Here is an 18,833-nt window from a genome sequence, read left to right as displayed (position 1 = left end):
CCCAAAAATAGTTGCATGCAACTTCATTTAATAAGTATTGACTGATAATTAATAGTAAATGGTACTATATACTTATTATAACATGTTAATTATATTTATGACGTAAACTTTTTCACATTATTGGTATATATTTAACACGAGAATTCATAGAATTTGATCATTTTATACAAATAAAATACAAAATAATGAGCTATTTCGAAAGGGGAAATAATCCATTTATATAGCTCACACATCTAGTTTGCAGCCGTTGCAGTCCACCGATAATGTATTTTTTCTGTATAGCTATATATAAACATTACATATACTCTATATATAAAATGTATATATTTTGTATAATTATGTATAATCGCACGAAACCAACTGAAATTATAATTATAGATATGTATATGTTATGTCAATTTGTGTATACAACAACATATTGTCTTTGTGTGACCTATAAGTCACAAATTTGAATTGTGTGCGTAATCTGTCACTAATTTTTGTATCCGAAACAAGGAAATGATCTCTTATGACCACTTAAAGCCCATTTGGATTAGCTGAAAAAAAAGTGGCTTTTAATCATAAGTGCTGAAAGTTATTTTATAAATAAGCAGTTACGTGTTTGGATAAAAGTGCTTAAAAGATTTTTAGAAGTAATTGAAATTAACAGAAAATATAAGGGATAAAAGAGTAAAGTTGTTGGTCAAACCAATGGCTTTAAGCCAAAAAAAAAAAAAAATTGAGGTTGAGCAACTTGTTGGTTTTGGCTTATTTTAAGCACTTTTTAACTTAATTTAAGCCATTTTTTATTTTTACCAAACATTCAAATAAGTTAAAAATGACTTATAAGTTGATTTGACTAACTTATAAGTCAATCCAAACGGGCTCTTAGACCGGGCTGATTATCTTCAAAATTGGAGGGAAAAGGTCCCAAATACTTTAAACAAAAAATGTTTCTTTCTACCCATATATTTCCTCTTTTTTCTCTTTGGCCCCATCTTTTTTGATTTCTGCATAGTATTGCACCACAAATGCCATTGCCACTAGTATAGTAGTAGTGAATCAAGAATCAAACACTCACAAGGTTCAAAATCTTGCACTCATCCCGCAAAACCCTAGGGAAATCAAATTTTCTGGAATGGCAGTGGATACTAATTTGGGGTTATTGTTTGAGAAATTGAAGTTGGAAGATCCATATTTACCAGCCAGACCTTGGGAATCTATTCCTTCTGAAAGTGGCATTTCTTTGAGTTCTGGCAACACTAAATGTTCTTCACATGTTCAATATTCCACTTCTGCTGTTTCTGTTAGTACCCTTTTTGTCTTTTTTTTTTTTTTTTGGTTATACATGGATGGTACTTAAAAGGGGTGAGCCTTGGCGTAACAGCCTCTTGCAGAAATGTAGGGTAAGACTATGTATTCTTGTGGTCCGGTCTTTCCCCAAACCCCACACACAGCAGGGGCTTAGTCGGAGGCAAATCTAGGATTTCTTGAATATGGGTTCAAGGAAGGAAAAAATGTACTAAATGGGAATTGATTCTAACTCAACTTTCAACTAAATGCACCATTTAACCTTATTGTAGCATGTGTTCCAGCAGTTAATATTATACCAATTTAAAAAAAATATATACATAAAATACCTAGTTTCTTGAGAGATCACGTGTTCACGTGACCCAAAATTACCACATAAAATCGCTCCTGAGCTTAGTGCACTGGGCTGCCCTTTTTTATGGATGGTACTTGCATATTGGCAATGTACAAGTTTAATTGGCAATGTATAAGTTTTAATTGCTAGTTGTACAACTGTTGGGGTGTTGTTTTATGTACTTATGTATTGCTAGTGCATTTTTTCTGGGACATGAGACAACTCCAGTACAACTTACTGAGGACATGGCCCTGGATAAGAAAGTGTGGAGGTCGAGGATTAGGATAGGAGGTTAGTGATAGCCGAGTATTCCCCCTATTACTAGTATTAGTTAGTAATCGTGGAGATTCTTTTTTTTTTTTTTCGAGGTGTACTACTGTATCTTTCTTCTTTTGCTTTTATTTTGCTGCTTTGTTGTCATATTTTTCTTGGTATCATGCTTCAAATCCTTTTTTTTTTCTCTCGAGCCGAGGGTCTATCGGAAACAGCCTCCCTACCACACAAAGGCAAGGGAAAGGTCTGCGTACATCCTACCCTCCCCAAACCCCACTTGTGGGAATACATTGGGTATGTTGTTGTTGTTTGTTCTTTGGGAATTCCATTTCATGTGCTTCTTTGCTGTTTCTGTAAGGACCATTTTGATTTCTGTCAATCCGATGAGAATTAAAGCGGCAATTTACAAAGATTAAATCTGTGTTGCACAGCTGGTGAGGGTGTTGTTTTACACTTATGTATTGCTATAGCATTTTTTGGGACATGTTTGTTGAGATTTTCAATTTTTTCTCGATTTTCAATTGAATTATGTGCTTTGCTGTTTCTGTAAGGACCATTGTGATTTTTGGTCCCAAAAGTTTATTCTTTTTCTGCCAATCCAATGAGAAATCCAAGCGGCAATGTACAATATTAATTGCATAGTGTACAACAGATGAGGGCTGTTTATGTTTGTTTCTTGATAAGGTATGTTTTTGTTGCCTAAACTGGCAGCAGAGACCATTAAACTTTTAGGAAGTTGGCACCGGTGGGGCAAAGCAGTCAATGAAACTGGAATAAGCCACGGGAGACTAGGGTATAATCCTAGTAGATGCGAAAAATGCTAGGTGATTTATTCCTACATGTCTATGCATTTTGACAAAGTTATTCGGTACATGTACTAGTGTAACCTATAGTTCACGGCTTCCGTGGAAGCAACCACTCATGCTTGCACTAGGGTAGGCTGTTTACATCACACCCCTTAGGGTGCGGGCCCTTCCCCGGACCTTGCTAACGCGGGATGCTTTGCGCACTGAGTTGCCAGTCAGTACTAATGTGAGTTATCAGAGAGCTGGTTGGGCACTACCGTTATTAAACAAAACTATTAGAAAGATGCATTTTATGAACTAATCTCAACTAGTCGGTGTCGTCCATATGGAGCTTTTGCTTCCGTTGTGTTCTATTTTTTTCGGTGGATCTGCATGGACGTCGAGGGAATATAATTCTTTTGAGATAACATCATTCCCTGTGAGTTTTAGGATAACCTCATCCTCTTCGAATACTATCAATCACCATGATTTCATACATGACAATCGTTGCATTTGGAGGTCTACGTAGGACATGATTGTACCATCCAAGTGATCTTCACTTGTTTTATCCTGTGTTAGCTACTTACACCTTCTGTAAGATGTGATCATCTCTGATTTTGTTGAATCTTATATGACCCTACATCCAGTTTGACATTCACATTTTTGGTGCTCATCTTGTGGATATGTTAAACAGTAGAGGCTCAAAATCCACTCTCATATAATAATGCTAGTCTTGTAACCGTTCTATAGAGCGTGTGTTTCACTTTGGTAGGTATCCTCTCATCATAGAACACTCCTCCATCTTCTTATTTTAATTCTGTGTTTTGCATCTTCATGTATTATATCATTCTTCTGGAACATAAGAGGAATGCAACATGAGGACTTCCTAAGGATCATCTGTGCTAATACTACCTCGCCCAATCACGTTTAACTTTGTAGTTAGGGTGTGGTGCCAAATTGAATTTTTAAAAAAGCCTGGCTGTCATTTAGCACCAAATTGCTGCTCCCTGTTTAGAGAGCCTTGTCTATACTCTCTTTTGATTTTTTAATATATGGACTAATTTTTGGTAGATCACATCAAATAGATCATGACTTATTAAAGAGGAAGAAGAAAAGCATACTTTCAAAAGAAAACTCTAAAACATTGTGATAAAATTTAAGTAATGTATGAGTAAAATTTGCTCTAGAAGAAAGGCAAGAAAGAAAGGTTGCCTACTTATAATAAGGGCAGTAAGAAAGAGAGGAGAGGTAACTAGCTTCCACTACATCCTCTATAGTTTGCTGTAGGATTGACTGTTCCAAAAATATAACTTTTCAATTCAAGCAATTCAAAAATGTGAAATTTGATTCAATTTATGAAGAGTACCTTATAAGAATTACTTTTATAGCCTAGTTTTGTGCTACTTTTTGCTGTCTAGGGTGCTCACTTTCCTTATACGTCCTAGGTCTGTGACTGATGTACAGGCCTTTTTGTTGTATTAGTTGCTTGGCTGCTGAACATATTTCGCCTATTAAAAACAGTTTGTTTCAAATTGCAACGACTTAATTTGCAAGGTTAATTGAGAAATGGGGATTCACATTCACTTACAAGATTATTTCAATTACTTTTAAAGCCAAAATTAAGGGGAGGTTGGGAAATCTGTTGTAATAACTAATATGGCAGTAAACGGAATGGTAAAATTTGTTTCCTCTTACAGATTGGATCTTCCTAACTTCTAAAGTTGCAATGGTTGTAATTAATAAATGTTTTAATTGCAACAGTTTAAACTTTAGTGGTTAAGTGTGATTTTCAAATATTTTGCTGGTTTCTAATTCAATTCACCTTTTCTTGTTAATTAAATGAGAAAATGGGAGTAGCAATTTACCAATTTGAGCACATAACATACAACCTATGAAACTGCTTAATACTTGTGTATTGCTGGGACAGGTTTTGTTGGGTCACGTTCTTTGAATTTTTATTGTTTTCTTTGATTCTCAAGTTTGAACTTTTTATAGGGACAAGAAAGTTGCATCATCTTTATCTCTCGTGATATTATGATTTTATAATGGATGAACTAAACGCTATTTTGCTCCTTGTAATTCTGGAAAATGTAAAAGACCCTTTACTTATTTTTTGAACGTTCGCCTTTCAGGAGTCTAGCTTGGTGAGGCTGGCTTTGGATGCTTTGCAAGGCGTAGAATCAGCTTTAATATCTATTCAAAAACTATCTGCGTTATTTTGTTTTGATTCAGCTGATAGATCCTTCCATCATATCCCAAGTTTGTGGACACGGACTTCAAGCACACTTGCCTTGGGAAATCTACTTAAATCCATTGGGCATTTTGGTTGCATAGTGTTCCTTCTTTACAAATTCGTCAATCATTTTACATGTTTAAGTCTAGATGAAAATGAGGATGAAGTTCAAATGTATGATGCCGGTGATGGTGTGGGACGCCGAATGAGCAATCACACACTTGTTAATCAGGCCTTTGCAGTTTCTGTGGCAAAAATCTTAGATGGTTATACCTCCGCCTTGAATACACTATATGCTTCTGTCAACTTGAGGCGTGGCTTGAAGGCTAAGAGTGGAGGCTGTTTTACTAGTGTTGGGCATGGTGAAATCACGTTGCTAGAGGCTTATCTGCACTCTGCAGGACTAAGAACTCAGATGGATGTGCTTGGTAATATCTGCAATATGAGTGATCTAGCTTTTAGATATTCAGAATTATCTCTTGAAGAAATAAGTGCCAAAGCATTCTTAGAGTTTAATAATTTCCCCAGAAGTGGTGCTCTGCTCACTTTCTTGTACACACAACTAAAGGTAGCATTATACAGAAGCAGTTCCTTTAGTTACTGTTCTACTTTTTGGCATTCTTAAAATTGGATTCATAATTCGGTTTTGCACATCAACTGTATGTGTTTGATCTGGTACTTTGCTGTTTCATAAAGATTTAGATTGTGCACATTAGCAAGTCACACATGGTATTTGATTATCACCTTGATGTAAATGCTTCATGCATTACATGATGCATATTTCTTTTCTTTCTGTATCTGAGGAGGAAAGCAGCTAGTTATTAGTAGATATAACAAAACAGATGCATGGGAAGGAGACAGATGTCCATATACTTAACTGAGGCTAGAGTGAAAGTGAACCTATTTTCACATTTTGTGAAAACACCTAATTGATGTTACCACCTGGAATTGCTACCGAAATATCTAAAATGGATAGTATGATTCTTCTAAGAGATGTTTGTAAGTAGGAAAGAAAATTTTGGCATTCTTAATGGAACTTATGTAACTTTAGGTATTACACTGCAACTTTTGATATAGTCTGAATGCTATAGTCGCTAATTTTTGTTATTACAATAGTATGTGTAGTCCTAAGTGTTTCTTCTTTAGCCATTGTGGAAAAAGTTACATTTTGGGTGCAAGGTTTTGGATTTTATGGATCTGAACTTTTCGTTTAAGAGATTAACTAAGGTGTCTCTTTTGCTTATTATTGGTAGTGCTTGGATTTTTGTGGCTAGGTGGCTAATCCAGCCCATTGTGCTCTCCTGAAGTTCCTGCTTCTACGTTCATGGGAACCCTACTGTGGATTTATTAGATCGTGGATATTTGAAGGTAGCATTACCGATCCTTTTAAAGAGTTCATCGTGGAAAATGTGAAAGAGCAACCTGATCTTGAGCCGGGTAACACTGGAATCTCTAATGACTTCCCATTAGCAAGTGTTAGGGTAATGCTGTCTGTCAATGCCTAGAATTTGGAGTTCTAATCTCTTTTCAATGCTAATATGCTTATTATGTATACTTTGGAGTCATGTTTTTTCTGCTACTCAATATCTCAGGTGAGAGAGGGAGTTTTACCTTCATTTCTGGAGGAGTGCTTGCTTCCTCTTTTCCGAGCAGGTCAACAGCTTCAAATAATAATGAAGTTACTTGAGTTCTGTAATACTTTTGGACCATTTAATGGTATTTATGAAGAGTTCCTTCCTGGAATCCATGGGTTTTCAAGTGAATTCCCAAGCTTCAGATCGTCCTTGTTATTTGAGAAAGGAGCTATTGAGACAATGGTAGTTTCAAGAAACAGTTATTACCAAAGGATGCTGGTGAAAATTGACAACGTTTTCTCTAAATCAGAATTCAGATTTCGGGAGGTAATTTCATTTCAGAGGCCACAATTCCAAATTTTTCTTGCTTATAAAGTTTTTGCTGTCATCCTGTATCTACAGCTGTAGAACCATGAAATAAGTTTCCTGTCTTCCTGTTTCTGCAGCTGTTGGTTCCATGAAATAATTTTCCAGGATAACTAAGCTATGTTGTATAAATGCTAATTGCTTGTGCTGTTTGTCTATTACGGTCGTTTGGTTCAAACAAGGTTATCCTGGGATCGTAACTAGGATTATATGGGATAGATAATCCCATGACTTTTGTTTGTGGTGTAAAATTTATCCTTGTTTTAGCTGATACTCTCAACCAAACACATGATATATTTAATCCCAAATTTTATACCGGGATAATCCACTTAACCCCTCCAACCAAAGAGCCCCTTAGAAACTATGATCTTTATGTGATTGTTTATCCTGTTAAAGATTTTCTAATTTCAAAGTCCTGCTTCCATGGATGGAAAAAAGTGAACATTAGAGATCCAGTAAAAGGTCTTGACAAACCCTCAGCATAAGTGTTACATCTCCTTTTTCCTCACGTATCTTTTTCTAATGTAATAATAGGTGAGAAATGAATTAGATGACAACAAGATTTGTCTTTGGTGGTAAGAACCAATGTCTCATATGTATTACTGTCCTTTATCTAGCGTATTCTTAGTTTTAGATATCTCACTTCTTCTCCTATTTTTGTCTTTTAATGTCAAGAAAATATATTAGTTTGATTACACCTATGTTGCTCGGACTCGGTGTCGAGTGTCGGATACGGGTATGGATCTAGAGGTCGGATTCGACATAATCTAAATTTTAAGATTCGGGGGTACGGATCCAGGTGTGGATACGGGTGCGGGGATTCGGCTAAAATAATTCAAAATTATAAGAAAAGTAACTAAATCTATGCCTAGAAAACCAAAATTTTTTATAGTTATGTTTCATTTATAATTAAATATTAATTTTTAATTAACTTGAAACTCTTCTAGATGCAATAAGTGTCCACTCTTCAAGAGCTCTCCGTTTCTTTCAATTCGGCCTCAAATTTTTTCTCAGATTGGTCCATGGATTTGGTCAAAGTATCCAATGTCGTTTGACCAGATCCGACACGAATCCGGTGTCGGTGTCGGTGTCGTGTCGTGTCCGACACGGGTGCGGCAGCAAAAGTGAAGGGTCCGAGCAACATAGGATTACACTTTCCTGAAGTTAACTTTTAGAGGTGCCATTGCTGCGTCTGTAGAGTACTGAATAAGAGTTTGATACATATGCCTTATTGAACAAAATCCTTTGATATTTTTATGGTGCATCAAGTAATCTGGACAATTAGAACAACTTTTTTCACAGTAATGCTTGTTTCTCACGTTCTATTACGTTATAGAAGTAAAACAAGGTTAATCTTTTATTCCCCCATTTAACCTTTTCATGTGTTAAATAAGATTTCTATTTCCCAGATATCTCTGCAAGGCATGCAACTTAGATATGCAAACCATGCCAGGAATTTGAACTCTCCTGTGGTGTTTTCAACTAGTGACAACTTGGATGAATATTCAATTGATACCGGAGACCAAACTTTGTAAGTGTGCCCGTTTATATGCTTCATTGCATGTCCCCATGTGCGTCTCATTTGTTCTTCCATCCAAAACTGTCTACAATCTGATTTTCTGGTTATTGTTTTATCTACTATATATCCATCATTTTTCTCTACAGCTCTTGTGCTCTGACTATTGGGAGCAAAAATTGCATCATTTGAAGTATGAAATTCTGAAGAAATGAATAAATAATCTACTCTTCAACAATTTAAGCTTTTAGGTGAGATTGTTTACCAATTCAACATGGTATTTACGTAAGCTGAGGTCCTGTTTTTGAGTCTCACCTCGCTCTTCATAAAAAAAGCTCCCACTTGCTTGGTCCATGAAAAAGAATCTCGACTGCACATGAGGGAACGTGTTGAAGGCCTAAAATAAACAAGTAAAAGTATCCCTTTTTGACGGTTTAAACTTTTAGATGTAAAGGTTTACCAAATTCAACAAGCTGTTGAGATATTTACGGTCCCATATTGGTCCAAAGAGGTCTGTAAAGGTTTGAGCGACTCCTGGCCATTGCTTTAACGTTTTGCATTGGATGTTCAGATTTTTTCACATGGTATTGAGCCAACCTTTAGAAAGCCCATGCTAAGACTCATAAGTCCACATTAAAGTCACGTGTTAGAGCCTGTTTTGATGGGCTTATAATTTTGGCTTATTTTTGTTATTTTGGCTTAAAAACAAGTACTTGAAAGTATTTTTTTTTATCTTACCCAAACATCACAAAAGTGCTTAAAAGCTATTTTTGAAACTGTTAACTGTATCTACATTCCATAATGAGCAAAACAGTACATAGATTGTACTGAAGCCATATTTACAAGAGTACTCCAAAAATCTACTGTCATGTTCTATATTGAATCTAAAACATCAATGATAGAGACAGTGTCATTTGAGTATATCTGATTACACCAAAAAAGAGGATCAAAATACAATTCAATTTGACCTTCTGCATACTATTCTCTACATTCTCAAAACATCTAGAATTCCTCTCTTTCCAAATTGTCCACCAGATGCAAGCAGGGACAATCCTCCATCTACCTCTGTTCTTAGCCAGCAAGCCTGCTTCCTCCCAACTCTGAAGTGCTTTTGTAATCTTTCCAGGCATAGTCCATGATATGCCTTTAAGATTTAAGAATAATCTCCAAAGTTGTTCTGTAACCTTGCAGTGTAGGAATAGATGGTTAACTGTCTCTGCTTTTTCACCACAAAAAAAACATCTGGAGCATAGAGGTATCCCTCTCCTCATCAAATTGTCTTGTGTCAGGACTGCTTCCTTAGCCAGAAGCCACACAAAACGTGCAACTTTGTGTGGGATTTTGGTTTTCCAAATGTTTTCCCAAGGCCAGTTATTTAGCTGTTGATTGGGGTGGTAAATCCTGCTGTAAGCTAAATTCCCCTTGAAAGAGCCATTATTTTTGACTTAAAAAACACCTAAATAACCAATCCAAACAGGCTCTTAATCCTAAAGTCAGGTTGCACGTGCAGGAGGGTGTTGAGTCATATAAGTCCATTGTCTTAATTTGGATGGATACTTTTACATTAAATGAGTTCATTGAACTCTTTGTTGAGTTCCTAGAGCTGCATAGTTGAGCCTTTTCTTTCCACTCATTGTTGAGGCTGATCTGAACATCTCGTCAATAACTTTCTGTTTTCTTTTAACCTTTCCCTGTTACTGAAGAGTATCCTACCTGTATTTTTAGGCTGCACAACATCATGGAAGCTGAAATTAGCACAGACAATGATTTTTCTTGTACTGAAGATCTACTGGAATCATCTGAATCTTCATGGGAAGAAAATTCAGAGGAGCAAAATAATTTTGATCTGTCGAGAAACACCCCTGGCAATGATGTGGAGTTGGAACCAGATTATTTATCTGCTTTAAGTTTTACTGATGATGGTCTTCTGCAGAAGCAGAAGTTTCCACAAGATGAGACTTCATGCCCTGCAGAATATGTTTCATATGAAACTTGTAAAAGAATGGAAATACCATGTTTTCCCACAGATGTTAGTAACAGTGAAAGAGCTGCATTTGACAGTTTTCTGCCCTATAGAAGTGGGGAAGAAAGTATGTTTCAGACACTTGATAACCAGATTACTGACAGTTGCCAAAATACATCCTGGCTGTCTGATTGCTCAGGAAATTTTCTGAATAATGATAGGAGGAGCTCTAAGACTACATGGTTGCATGCAGTTGAGATTGAGCCCGAAATAAGTAGTTGTAGAATTGGTGTCCAGCTGCATGACAATGTAGATTCTAGTGGTTCAGTTCTACCTCGAAATCCTTCAATGCTTGAGGCTTATGAAGATGATCAGCATCCGAATAGAGCTCGTACCTTTTTAAGTTCAACAAGTTTGCCATCATGGAAGCTGAAGCATCACTCCGACTTTTTCAGCATGAACCCAATTTTGACTAGAAATGCTCTTAACCCAAAGAGGGAGTCTGAACAAATGTGCTCAAGAGATTCTAGACCACCTTATCCTTTTTTTGATTTCACATCTATAAGGGATCCTTGCAAGATGTATATAGAAAAGTTTGCTGCCAGTTCTAGAGATCAGTTAGGAGCTGGGGATTCTGTTTTGACTAGTATAGCAGCTAATTCCGCCATTCGTACTAGTCGTCAACATAACTTAAAAGATTGCTCCGATGAGAACTTGGAGAAGAAGGCAGAGCTGTCTCATACTTGTTCCCCTGTAAGTTCAAAGGTTCACAATGGAAAAGGGTCATCATTGGAAAATGCTGCTGGTGGGAGTGGTTGGGAGAGACTGCTTGCTAATTCTAGCAAGATTTCCAGTACAACTGCCAGATATCCGAAGACTAGTTTGGTGACAGTTCTTGAGATGCCACTGGATCATATTATCAAAAAGTGCCTGTTGGAAGAGATTTTGCTTCAGTATCCTTATGTATTCTAGATGCATGAAATGGAGCTTATCAACACTTGAAATAAACTGTCTTTTACTTCCCCTTATTTGTTTATGCTTTATTAATGCGGGCTTCCAATTTTTTCCCATTCCTGATGAGCGGAGAAATCCATTTACATTTTTCTGACTACATAGCATAGTGTACTTAGCATATTGTATTAAATCAACCTCAGTCAGAAGTGACAGATTAATGTAGTAGGTAAAATTTATATTCCCGTGACCAGTAGTGCTAAAATTTTATTCAATGAGTAACGTTCACCTATATAGTTGGCATGATACTTGATAAAATCTGAGTATTCTAGAATTTTGAAGTTGGACTTTTAGACTCCTCTGACTTGTGCAGTCTCAGATGATGGTTTTTCATGAATAATCAGTTAGTTCCAGGTCAGTGAAGTATTTGAGTTGCAGGGCTAATGTTCCATGGTGGGATGTGGTTCTGATGAACCAATTTCCTTCTTCAAGTTTGTAATATTGATCACTGTCTTGCCCGCTTTGACATCTGTCATCTGTTTTTAGATCCATTGTTCCTTGGCGGCCCATAGTTCTCTTATTTTGCTGTTTCGACTCTTTAACTTTGATGTTGTTTTCAGCTGATTTATACCTGTGAAAGTTATATTTTCATCTCTTTCTCTAGTTTTGTGCAGAGTAAAGAAAAGAAACAATTGTTTTTCTTAAGATTTTATTTGTTAACATTCTTGTGTGGCCTCTTATTTTTCCTTGACATTGCTAGATACAAATATTTGAGCAAATTGACTATAAAATTACTTGAAGAAGGTTTTGGTTTGCAAGAACATTTGCTGGCACTAAGGAGGTACCATTTTATGGAAGTAGCAGATTGGGCACATCTGTTTGTCATCTCTCTTCAACATCATGTATGTTCTTCTACCGCTTCATAGTTTGTCTTTTTTTTACCTTCTTTTTCTTGATTTGTTTAATATCTTCGAACCAGAAATGGTACACCATAGAGGCTGAAAAGAGAATATCAGAAATTCAGGGCATTCTTGAGTTGTCAGTTCAGAGATCTTCTTGTGAAGGAGATCCTTATAAGGACCGTTTATATGTCTATGTGAAAGGGAGTAGTACGACTAGCATCTCAGTTTCAGCCAGAGGAACATTGTATGGTAGGATCTGCATGCCATGTTCTACGTTTTTTCTGTCCGTTACTGTTCCTCTGCGTATCTGTATATATGGTGCATTGTCTTCTATAGGCATTTTTGGTTCAGTTTTTACAACTATACTACTCTTGGCAGGAATCCACTCCTTAGATTTTTTGGGTTTGGGTTACCGTGTAGATTGGCCACTCAACATCATATTGTCTCCTGGAGCATTGAAAATATACTCGGACATCTTTAGTTTTCTGATACAAGTCAAGCTTGCAGTTTTCTCTTTAAGTGATGTATGGCGCTCATTGAAGGTACTGATTTGATATTGGTTCCATATTTTTGTAGATGCATTATGCATATATGCAGTATGCGTAGATTGTATGTTTCTATTGTCTTTGCTTAATCCTTCTCTTTTTCTTTTCTTTTGCGGATTCCTGTCTCTGTACATTTACAATTTAAAGTAATCTGGAAACCTGTCTTCTATACCTAGTTCGTTGAACTTAAAAGCCAGCTCAGCCCTGTTTGGCCTTGACTGGTTGAAGCAGTTACCTAATGCTGAAATTATCCCTTGTGCGACTATGGAAACCCCTATTTCATTTCTTCTTGTCATTAGCCTACACAGGTTGAGACAGGGGTATCCCTATTTAATTTTTTCTCAATTGACTGGTGAAGGTATAGATTTATGGAGCCTACGGGATAATGTCGAATCTATGTTGTATGGAGGAATGGAAGTGGGCTTATTTGTCTTTGAGATATAGTGTAACTGTTGGAAACTGTGGTTCACTCACTGCATACCACTTAATAGGGGACTTATTTCTTTAGTTTTGCATGTTCTGTTTGTTTCTAGTGGCCACCATCTCAGTTTAGTTAGTTTCTGAAGGATTTGATTTTGAAGGTTTTCAACTGAGGGGGAGAAGTATTTCAAGAACTGTATTGCTCTTATATCTTAACCCTTCTCTATCGTGCTGACAATATGAAACAATCAATCTGAGGATGCATGTTTACATCCATTTCCTCCCAAAACCAAAAAACAGATTACTCTGCACACTAAAGTTGTCTTAACCAAATTATTGTACATTAAGTGATAATTTAAATCACCTAATAATTTTGATATGTTGTCCTTGTGAACAGGATCTCTCTCAATTGAACAAGAAGAATCAACGTTTTGTGTTTGACAATGCAGAACCAAAGCAATTGTCCATCTTAATTGAAACGAGGTCCTTTTACGTTTTAGTGCTTGTTATCTTCTTTATTTCTGGCTATCTTGATATCATTATTTGATTCAAGGCATGTCTGGTAACTGTATTTGAAAAGATACAATGGTGGAAGAATAACCACAAGACATTATACTCATGCTTTTGTTTCTGACATGTCTTTTGGTATGATGTTGCTTGTTATTTTTGTGGTTTTAGTTTGCTACTTTATGCTGTTTTACTTATGTGTTTCTGAATTTCATTCCAGGCACCAGCTTAATCATTTTGTATCTACGTTGCAACAATATGTACAATCACAACTATCTCATGTGTCCTGGTGCAGATTCATGCATTCTCTTAAGGACAAGGTTAGGATCACCTTGTATCTAGGTTTTAATGATAGTTTTCCTTCATTTGCCGTTTGGATTTATTATCAGCCTTTCACTAGTCTTAGTCTTGTGATCTACTGCATTTCAGTAGCGTGTGGTATGCTTTACAATAATGCTGTTTTAAATTGGTTTCAAGCTCTTATATCTTATGCTTTTCATGGCTAAGATGTGAACCTATTTGGATGAGTTAATAAGCTATTGAAATTCAATAAAGTTTTGCTGTCTCCTTTTGTTTGTAACTGATAAGAATTTTTTTACTTTTTAAACCCCTCTTTGGTTTGTTTTCTTTTCGTGGGGTGTGGGGGTGTGGAGGACCAACACGTGATACAGTAATCTTGGTTTATAGGATTTTGCCAATTCGATTCAGTCTCTTCAACATGGTGTTGGTCAATATTAAATATTAATTTTGAGATGTAGCATCGATGAATTTGTGAAGGCTTGGAGTTGGGGGTTTGAAAGTTTTATGAACGTATGTATCTCATCTTTTGGTAGCTTAGTATAGCAATTAAATGAACATATTGTCCAATCCTTGCGAATGTGCTTCCATCGCTTTTTGTATGACTGGGTCACTCTCATTCAAAACCTTACCATACAGAAGTGTCAAATTATTCTCATTTTATTTGTTAAGCAGCGCAAGCTATATTATCTCTTTCCGCAAAAATACAGTTCTGCTTTTATTTTCTTAGTGCTATATTTTCTAGTATGTCTGGCTCAAACAGGTTTGAAGCCCTTAATGCTTCATTATTTAAGCATTAGGTGTTTGGTGCTGGTAGTAATTCTAAATCTAAATTATTCGAAAACACTCTTATGAATTATATTCTGAGATTTCTTTGTCATTTTGATGTTTTTCAAGATGTTACTCCACACTTATGCATTCTTTGGTCACCAGGTCAAAGATATGATGGATCTTCATTCTGCACATATGGCATATCTGAATGACTCCCTGCACATGTAAGATTGACTTACTTGGTTACTTTTCTTATTCTTTCTATCTGTCTGACACACATACACAAATGGGTATGAATAATTCTTCCAAAAAATGGGATATTTTGGTGCTTAATTTTGTAGCTCAAACACTGGGACTTAATCATCAAGTTGTTGCAGCTATGGATTTTGTCATTTTGCCACAGTTTTAAGCTAATGAAAAGAAGTGAACGTGATCTGTGATTGAGTAGGAGTTCCGGAGGGTATAAGATTATGTGACCAGTGTAAATGAAAATTAGCAGTGACCTTGAGAATCTCTGGTGTCTATGTGTGCATGAGGGGGGAGGGAGGGTGTAGAGAGGGAAGGAAACATTTGCGAGGGTGAGTCAAAAAGATGAATATTTAGAGTGTATTTAATTGAAGGTTTTCCACTTGTCATAGAATTGACTTTAAAGAGTTTAGAATGGTTTGCTTGTGACCTCTAGGCACAAGTCCCTAACTTTTAATTTTCAGTTTGTCATTGATGATTCAAAAATTTGATTTTCTGTTTGATGAACTTATGGTTGTTTACGATATGAACTTTTGCAGATGTTTCTTATCAGAGGAAACTCAACATATTTCCAGCATTATTCGAAGTATCTTGCAATCCGCGGTAGATTTTCGGTCTTGTCTGAATGGAGACATTTCGCTGGTAATAATTATATTCATAAACAGTACAAAACTAGTGCTGAAGTTTCTATGTAAGTGAGGGAAAAAATCCAAAAGAGTAGCCCTTTTCTAATTTATAGTGACACTGAAATCTAGTAAAGTTTCTGCCTCATTTGCTTATTTCTTTTTACATCAAAAAGTGAAATAAAAAGATACAATTTAAACTTAATCCTCCGGACTGACTTTTGCTTCTCTTCAAAATGTTTAGAGTTCCTTTCTCTTCAATACAAGCTAGAATAGTCTACCGCCATCTATTTCTTGCTTTGCCCAGACCCTGCCTATACCAACGACGCAAAAGATTGTGTGTTTTTCCTAGGCATAGACCATTTGATACCAGCAAAGTCGAGAATAGCTGCCATAGCTGGTCGGTAATAGGACAACGCAAAAAAAGATGATTAATGGTTTCTGTTTACTGCATAAGTAACTTCTGCTACATAATATGTAGCCCTCTTCTTTGGAGATTATCGATAGTGACACTACTTTGCCACAAAAAAACACATCACCTTCCATTTCAATCTGTGGCATTTCCAATCATTCATATTTCTTCTAATTTGGAGGATCTAATAGTCTAATACAGCTTTATCTAACAGTAAACTGTATACAAATTCCAGCAACTGTTCTTATGCCTTGCATGCATATTTTGATTATTTTGTCTTGGGGGAATACCATATATGGAAATAAATCAGCTTACTGTGGAAGAAGCTGCATTTTACCTCTTCCGAGAGACTGGAGATGAGAAACCAAGTACAAAATAAATATCTGCTGTTTTCAGGTGCTTCACATGAGGAAATCATTTTCTAACAACATCAAAGAGTTGTATCTATGTTATCTTAAGTCGCCCAAACATGGAGAATTCGGCCTGTCAAGTTTCTGGGAGCGTCTGAATTATAACGACCATTATTCAGAGGTTATTGATAAACAGATGGGACACCAGGTCTTTCTTGTCTAAAGCAGGTTATTGGTAAACAGATGGGACACCAGGTCTTTCTTGTCTAAAGCACCTGCCAGGGAGACTATATGCAGAAGGAGATTTGTTTTTGTTTCAGGAGCTTGGATATGTCACGAGGTCAGATTTTCCACGAGCAATAGCATCTTGGCATTTCGTGGGGCACATTTTGTTCAAAGGCTCACTCATGACTCACGAGCACATATACATTAAACGTCGTGTGTGTCTATTTAAGATCCTCAAAAGCGTGGCTTTTCCTATCTTGCTCACAGAGTTGTAACCTTTTGGTTTTCACATATAGGATATCATTTAGGTTTCAATGAGCTGGTTCTGCCTTTTGTAAGTTTGGCATGTTATACATATTATATGTTGTATGTAGCACACTTGAATCTTAGCCTTTGTTGGTAACTCAGGTGAAATGTAATAGTAACTTCTCGTGGTTCTCACTGTGTATGTAATGAGGAAACTGGTTTCTGTTGTATTGATTTTTTAGTATGGAATCACTCTTTGAAAGAATTAGGGGTGACAAAATTTTCTTATGACATGATGACCCTCCCAACCTGCCTAAGCTTAGACGGGTTAATGATCCGCCCATTTATTAAATCAGTTCATTTTGACCCGTCCAATTCAAACCCACCTACAAGTGGGGTAGAAATGTAGCCCAAATTGAGCCATAAGAAATCTCGTCAAAATATTTTTAAGAAGATAATTCTTTTTGTTTGATATGGTATATATGGATATAATATAGAATTTTCCCTTGTCATCCAAACAATTTTTTTATTTTATTTGGTATTTAACAAATTATAAAATAAAATAAAATAAAATAAAATGTAGAACTTACTAAGAGTTGGGTCGGTTGGATTATGACCCATTATTTAGTCCATTTCAGTCAAACCAATTTAAGCTTAAGTAATTGTGCGGGTCAAATGAGCTGCTCATTTATTAAAGGAGAAAATCACACCATATAACCATTTAAGCCCTTTTATTACAAAACATACAGATTTTTTCATATTTTCTTAATATAACAATAGTTTATCTAAAAGCATCCCTTTTTTTTGGGCTAAAAATTAGAGGGATACGCTTCCGCACTTTTGGGCCAACCAAAAGGAAAAGGGCAATTGACGCGAATGCCCCTCTTTTGGGCTGGTCTTTAGATTTTGCCCCTCAAAATGGTGGTCTTTAATTATTGCCCTTCCGAGCAAAAGCAACATAGTAAAAAGACATTATTACCCCTGACCGTTACATATAAAAACAAATATCGTTATTCTCAAATCCTTGCTTCTTTCATATCGTTAACCCAGGCCAACTTCGTTCCCAATTTTTCACATTATTCAAATCGTTGTTCCAAGCCAGATTTCTCAATTGATTTTGCTGCTACAACATCTGTAAAAGGTACAAATCTTAATTCAACTCAATTTAACGATTTTATTGAGTTTAGATTGTTAATATTTGAAAAAAATCATCTTCTACGACCCGATTATTAAGAAACGGATGACATACAAACCATTGAAAATTGCGCATGATAAAATTAATCAACAAAAATAGAATTGATTGGATTTGTTGCTTTGTTCGATTTTAATTACTTTAGACCTTAATTAAATTAGTATACAATGCTTATTTACTTGAAATTGTAATAATAAAAATTCAATTTAAATCGTGCAATGCTTATCGATTTAAACTTGAATTAAGGCAAAAGCTGATAATACGGGAGGCAAAAGGTCAATTTACAAAAGCGTACGGATGCCGTTACCGGCAACTTTCCGAACCAATTTCATAACAAGTATGCGTGAGAAGGCAAAATTTCGGGTTTATATAGAAGTATAAATTAGTCCGGTTGCGTCAATCCTCTAATTGCAATAATCAAGCGTGCGGTGCATTTGATTTAAATTGGATGAAGGTAGAGGAGGTTTTCAATTTTTTTATTTTTTTAAACCAAAAATGGCTTATTGCATTATCATCAAGAAAAACAAAAGTGCTCATGCGGAGGGAGGCAAAAGTTCAATTTACAAAAGAGTATAGTATGCCGTTATCGGCAATGTTATGAACCAATTTCATAACAAGTATACCGAGAAGGCAAAATTTCGGTTTATATAGAAGTATAAATTAGTCCAAGTTGCATCAATCCTCTAATTGTAATCACAGGGCATTTGATTTAAATTGGATGAAGGTAGAGGAGGTTTTCAATTTTTTTATTTTTTTAAACCAAAAACAAGTATTGCATTATCATCAAAGAAAACAAAAAGTGCTCATGCGGA

The 18,833-nt window shown here is 36.0% G+C and overlaps 1 protein-coding gene across 1 annotated transcript; it reads left to right on the top strand.

Moving 5' to 3' along the window:
- The first annotated feature begins 1,089 nt into the window (after window positions 1–1,089).
- Window positions 1,090–17,059, top strand: LOC132065569 (uncharacterized). The gene is made up of 15 exons (XM_059459012.1): window positions 1,090–1,285; window positions 4,815–5,483; window positions 6,190–6,396; window positions 6,508–6,816; window positions 8,265–8,386; window positions 10,097–11,287; window positions 12,046–12,187; window positions 12,265–12,436; window positions 12,566–12,729; window positions 13,550–13,635; window positions 13,880–13,979; window positions 14,890–14,951; window positions 15,513–15,615; window positions 16,405–16,539; window positions 16,587–17,059. The coding sequence occupies exons 1-15, from the start codon at window positions 1,118–1,120 to the stop codon at window positions 16,626–16,628; spliced, it is 3,672 nt and encodes a 1,223-aa protein (XP_059314995.1). The 5' UTR covers window positions 1,090–1,117; the 3' UTR covers window positions 16,629–17,059.
- Window positions 17,060–18,833: the final 1,774 nt, after the last annotated feature.

The sequence above is a fragment of the Lycium ferocissimum genome, chromosome 7 (assembly GCF_029784015.1).
Source record: "Lycium ferocissimum isolate CSIRO_LF1 chromosome 7, AGI_CSIRO_Lferr_CH_V1, whole genome shotgun sequence".
In the NCBI taxonomy this organism is placed as follows: domain Eukaryota; kingdom Viridiplantae; phylum Streptophyta; class Magnoliopsida; order Solanales; family Solanaceae; genus Lycium; species Lycium ferocissimum.
Note: the sequence above shows the minus strand (reverse complement) of the source record. Positions and strands in the feature narration are given on the sequence as shown.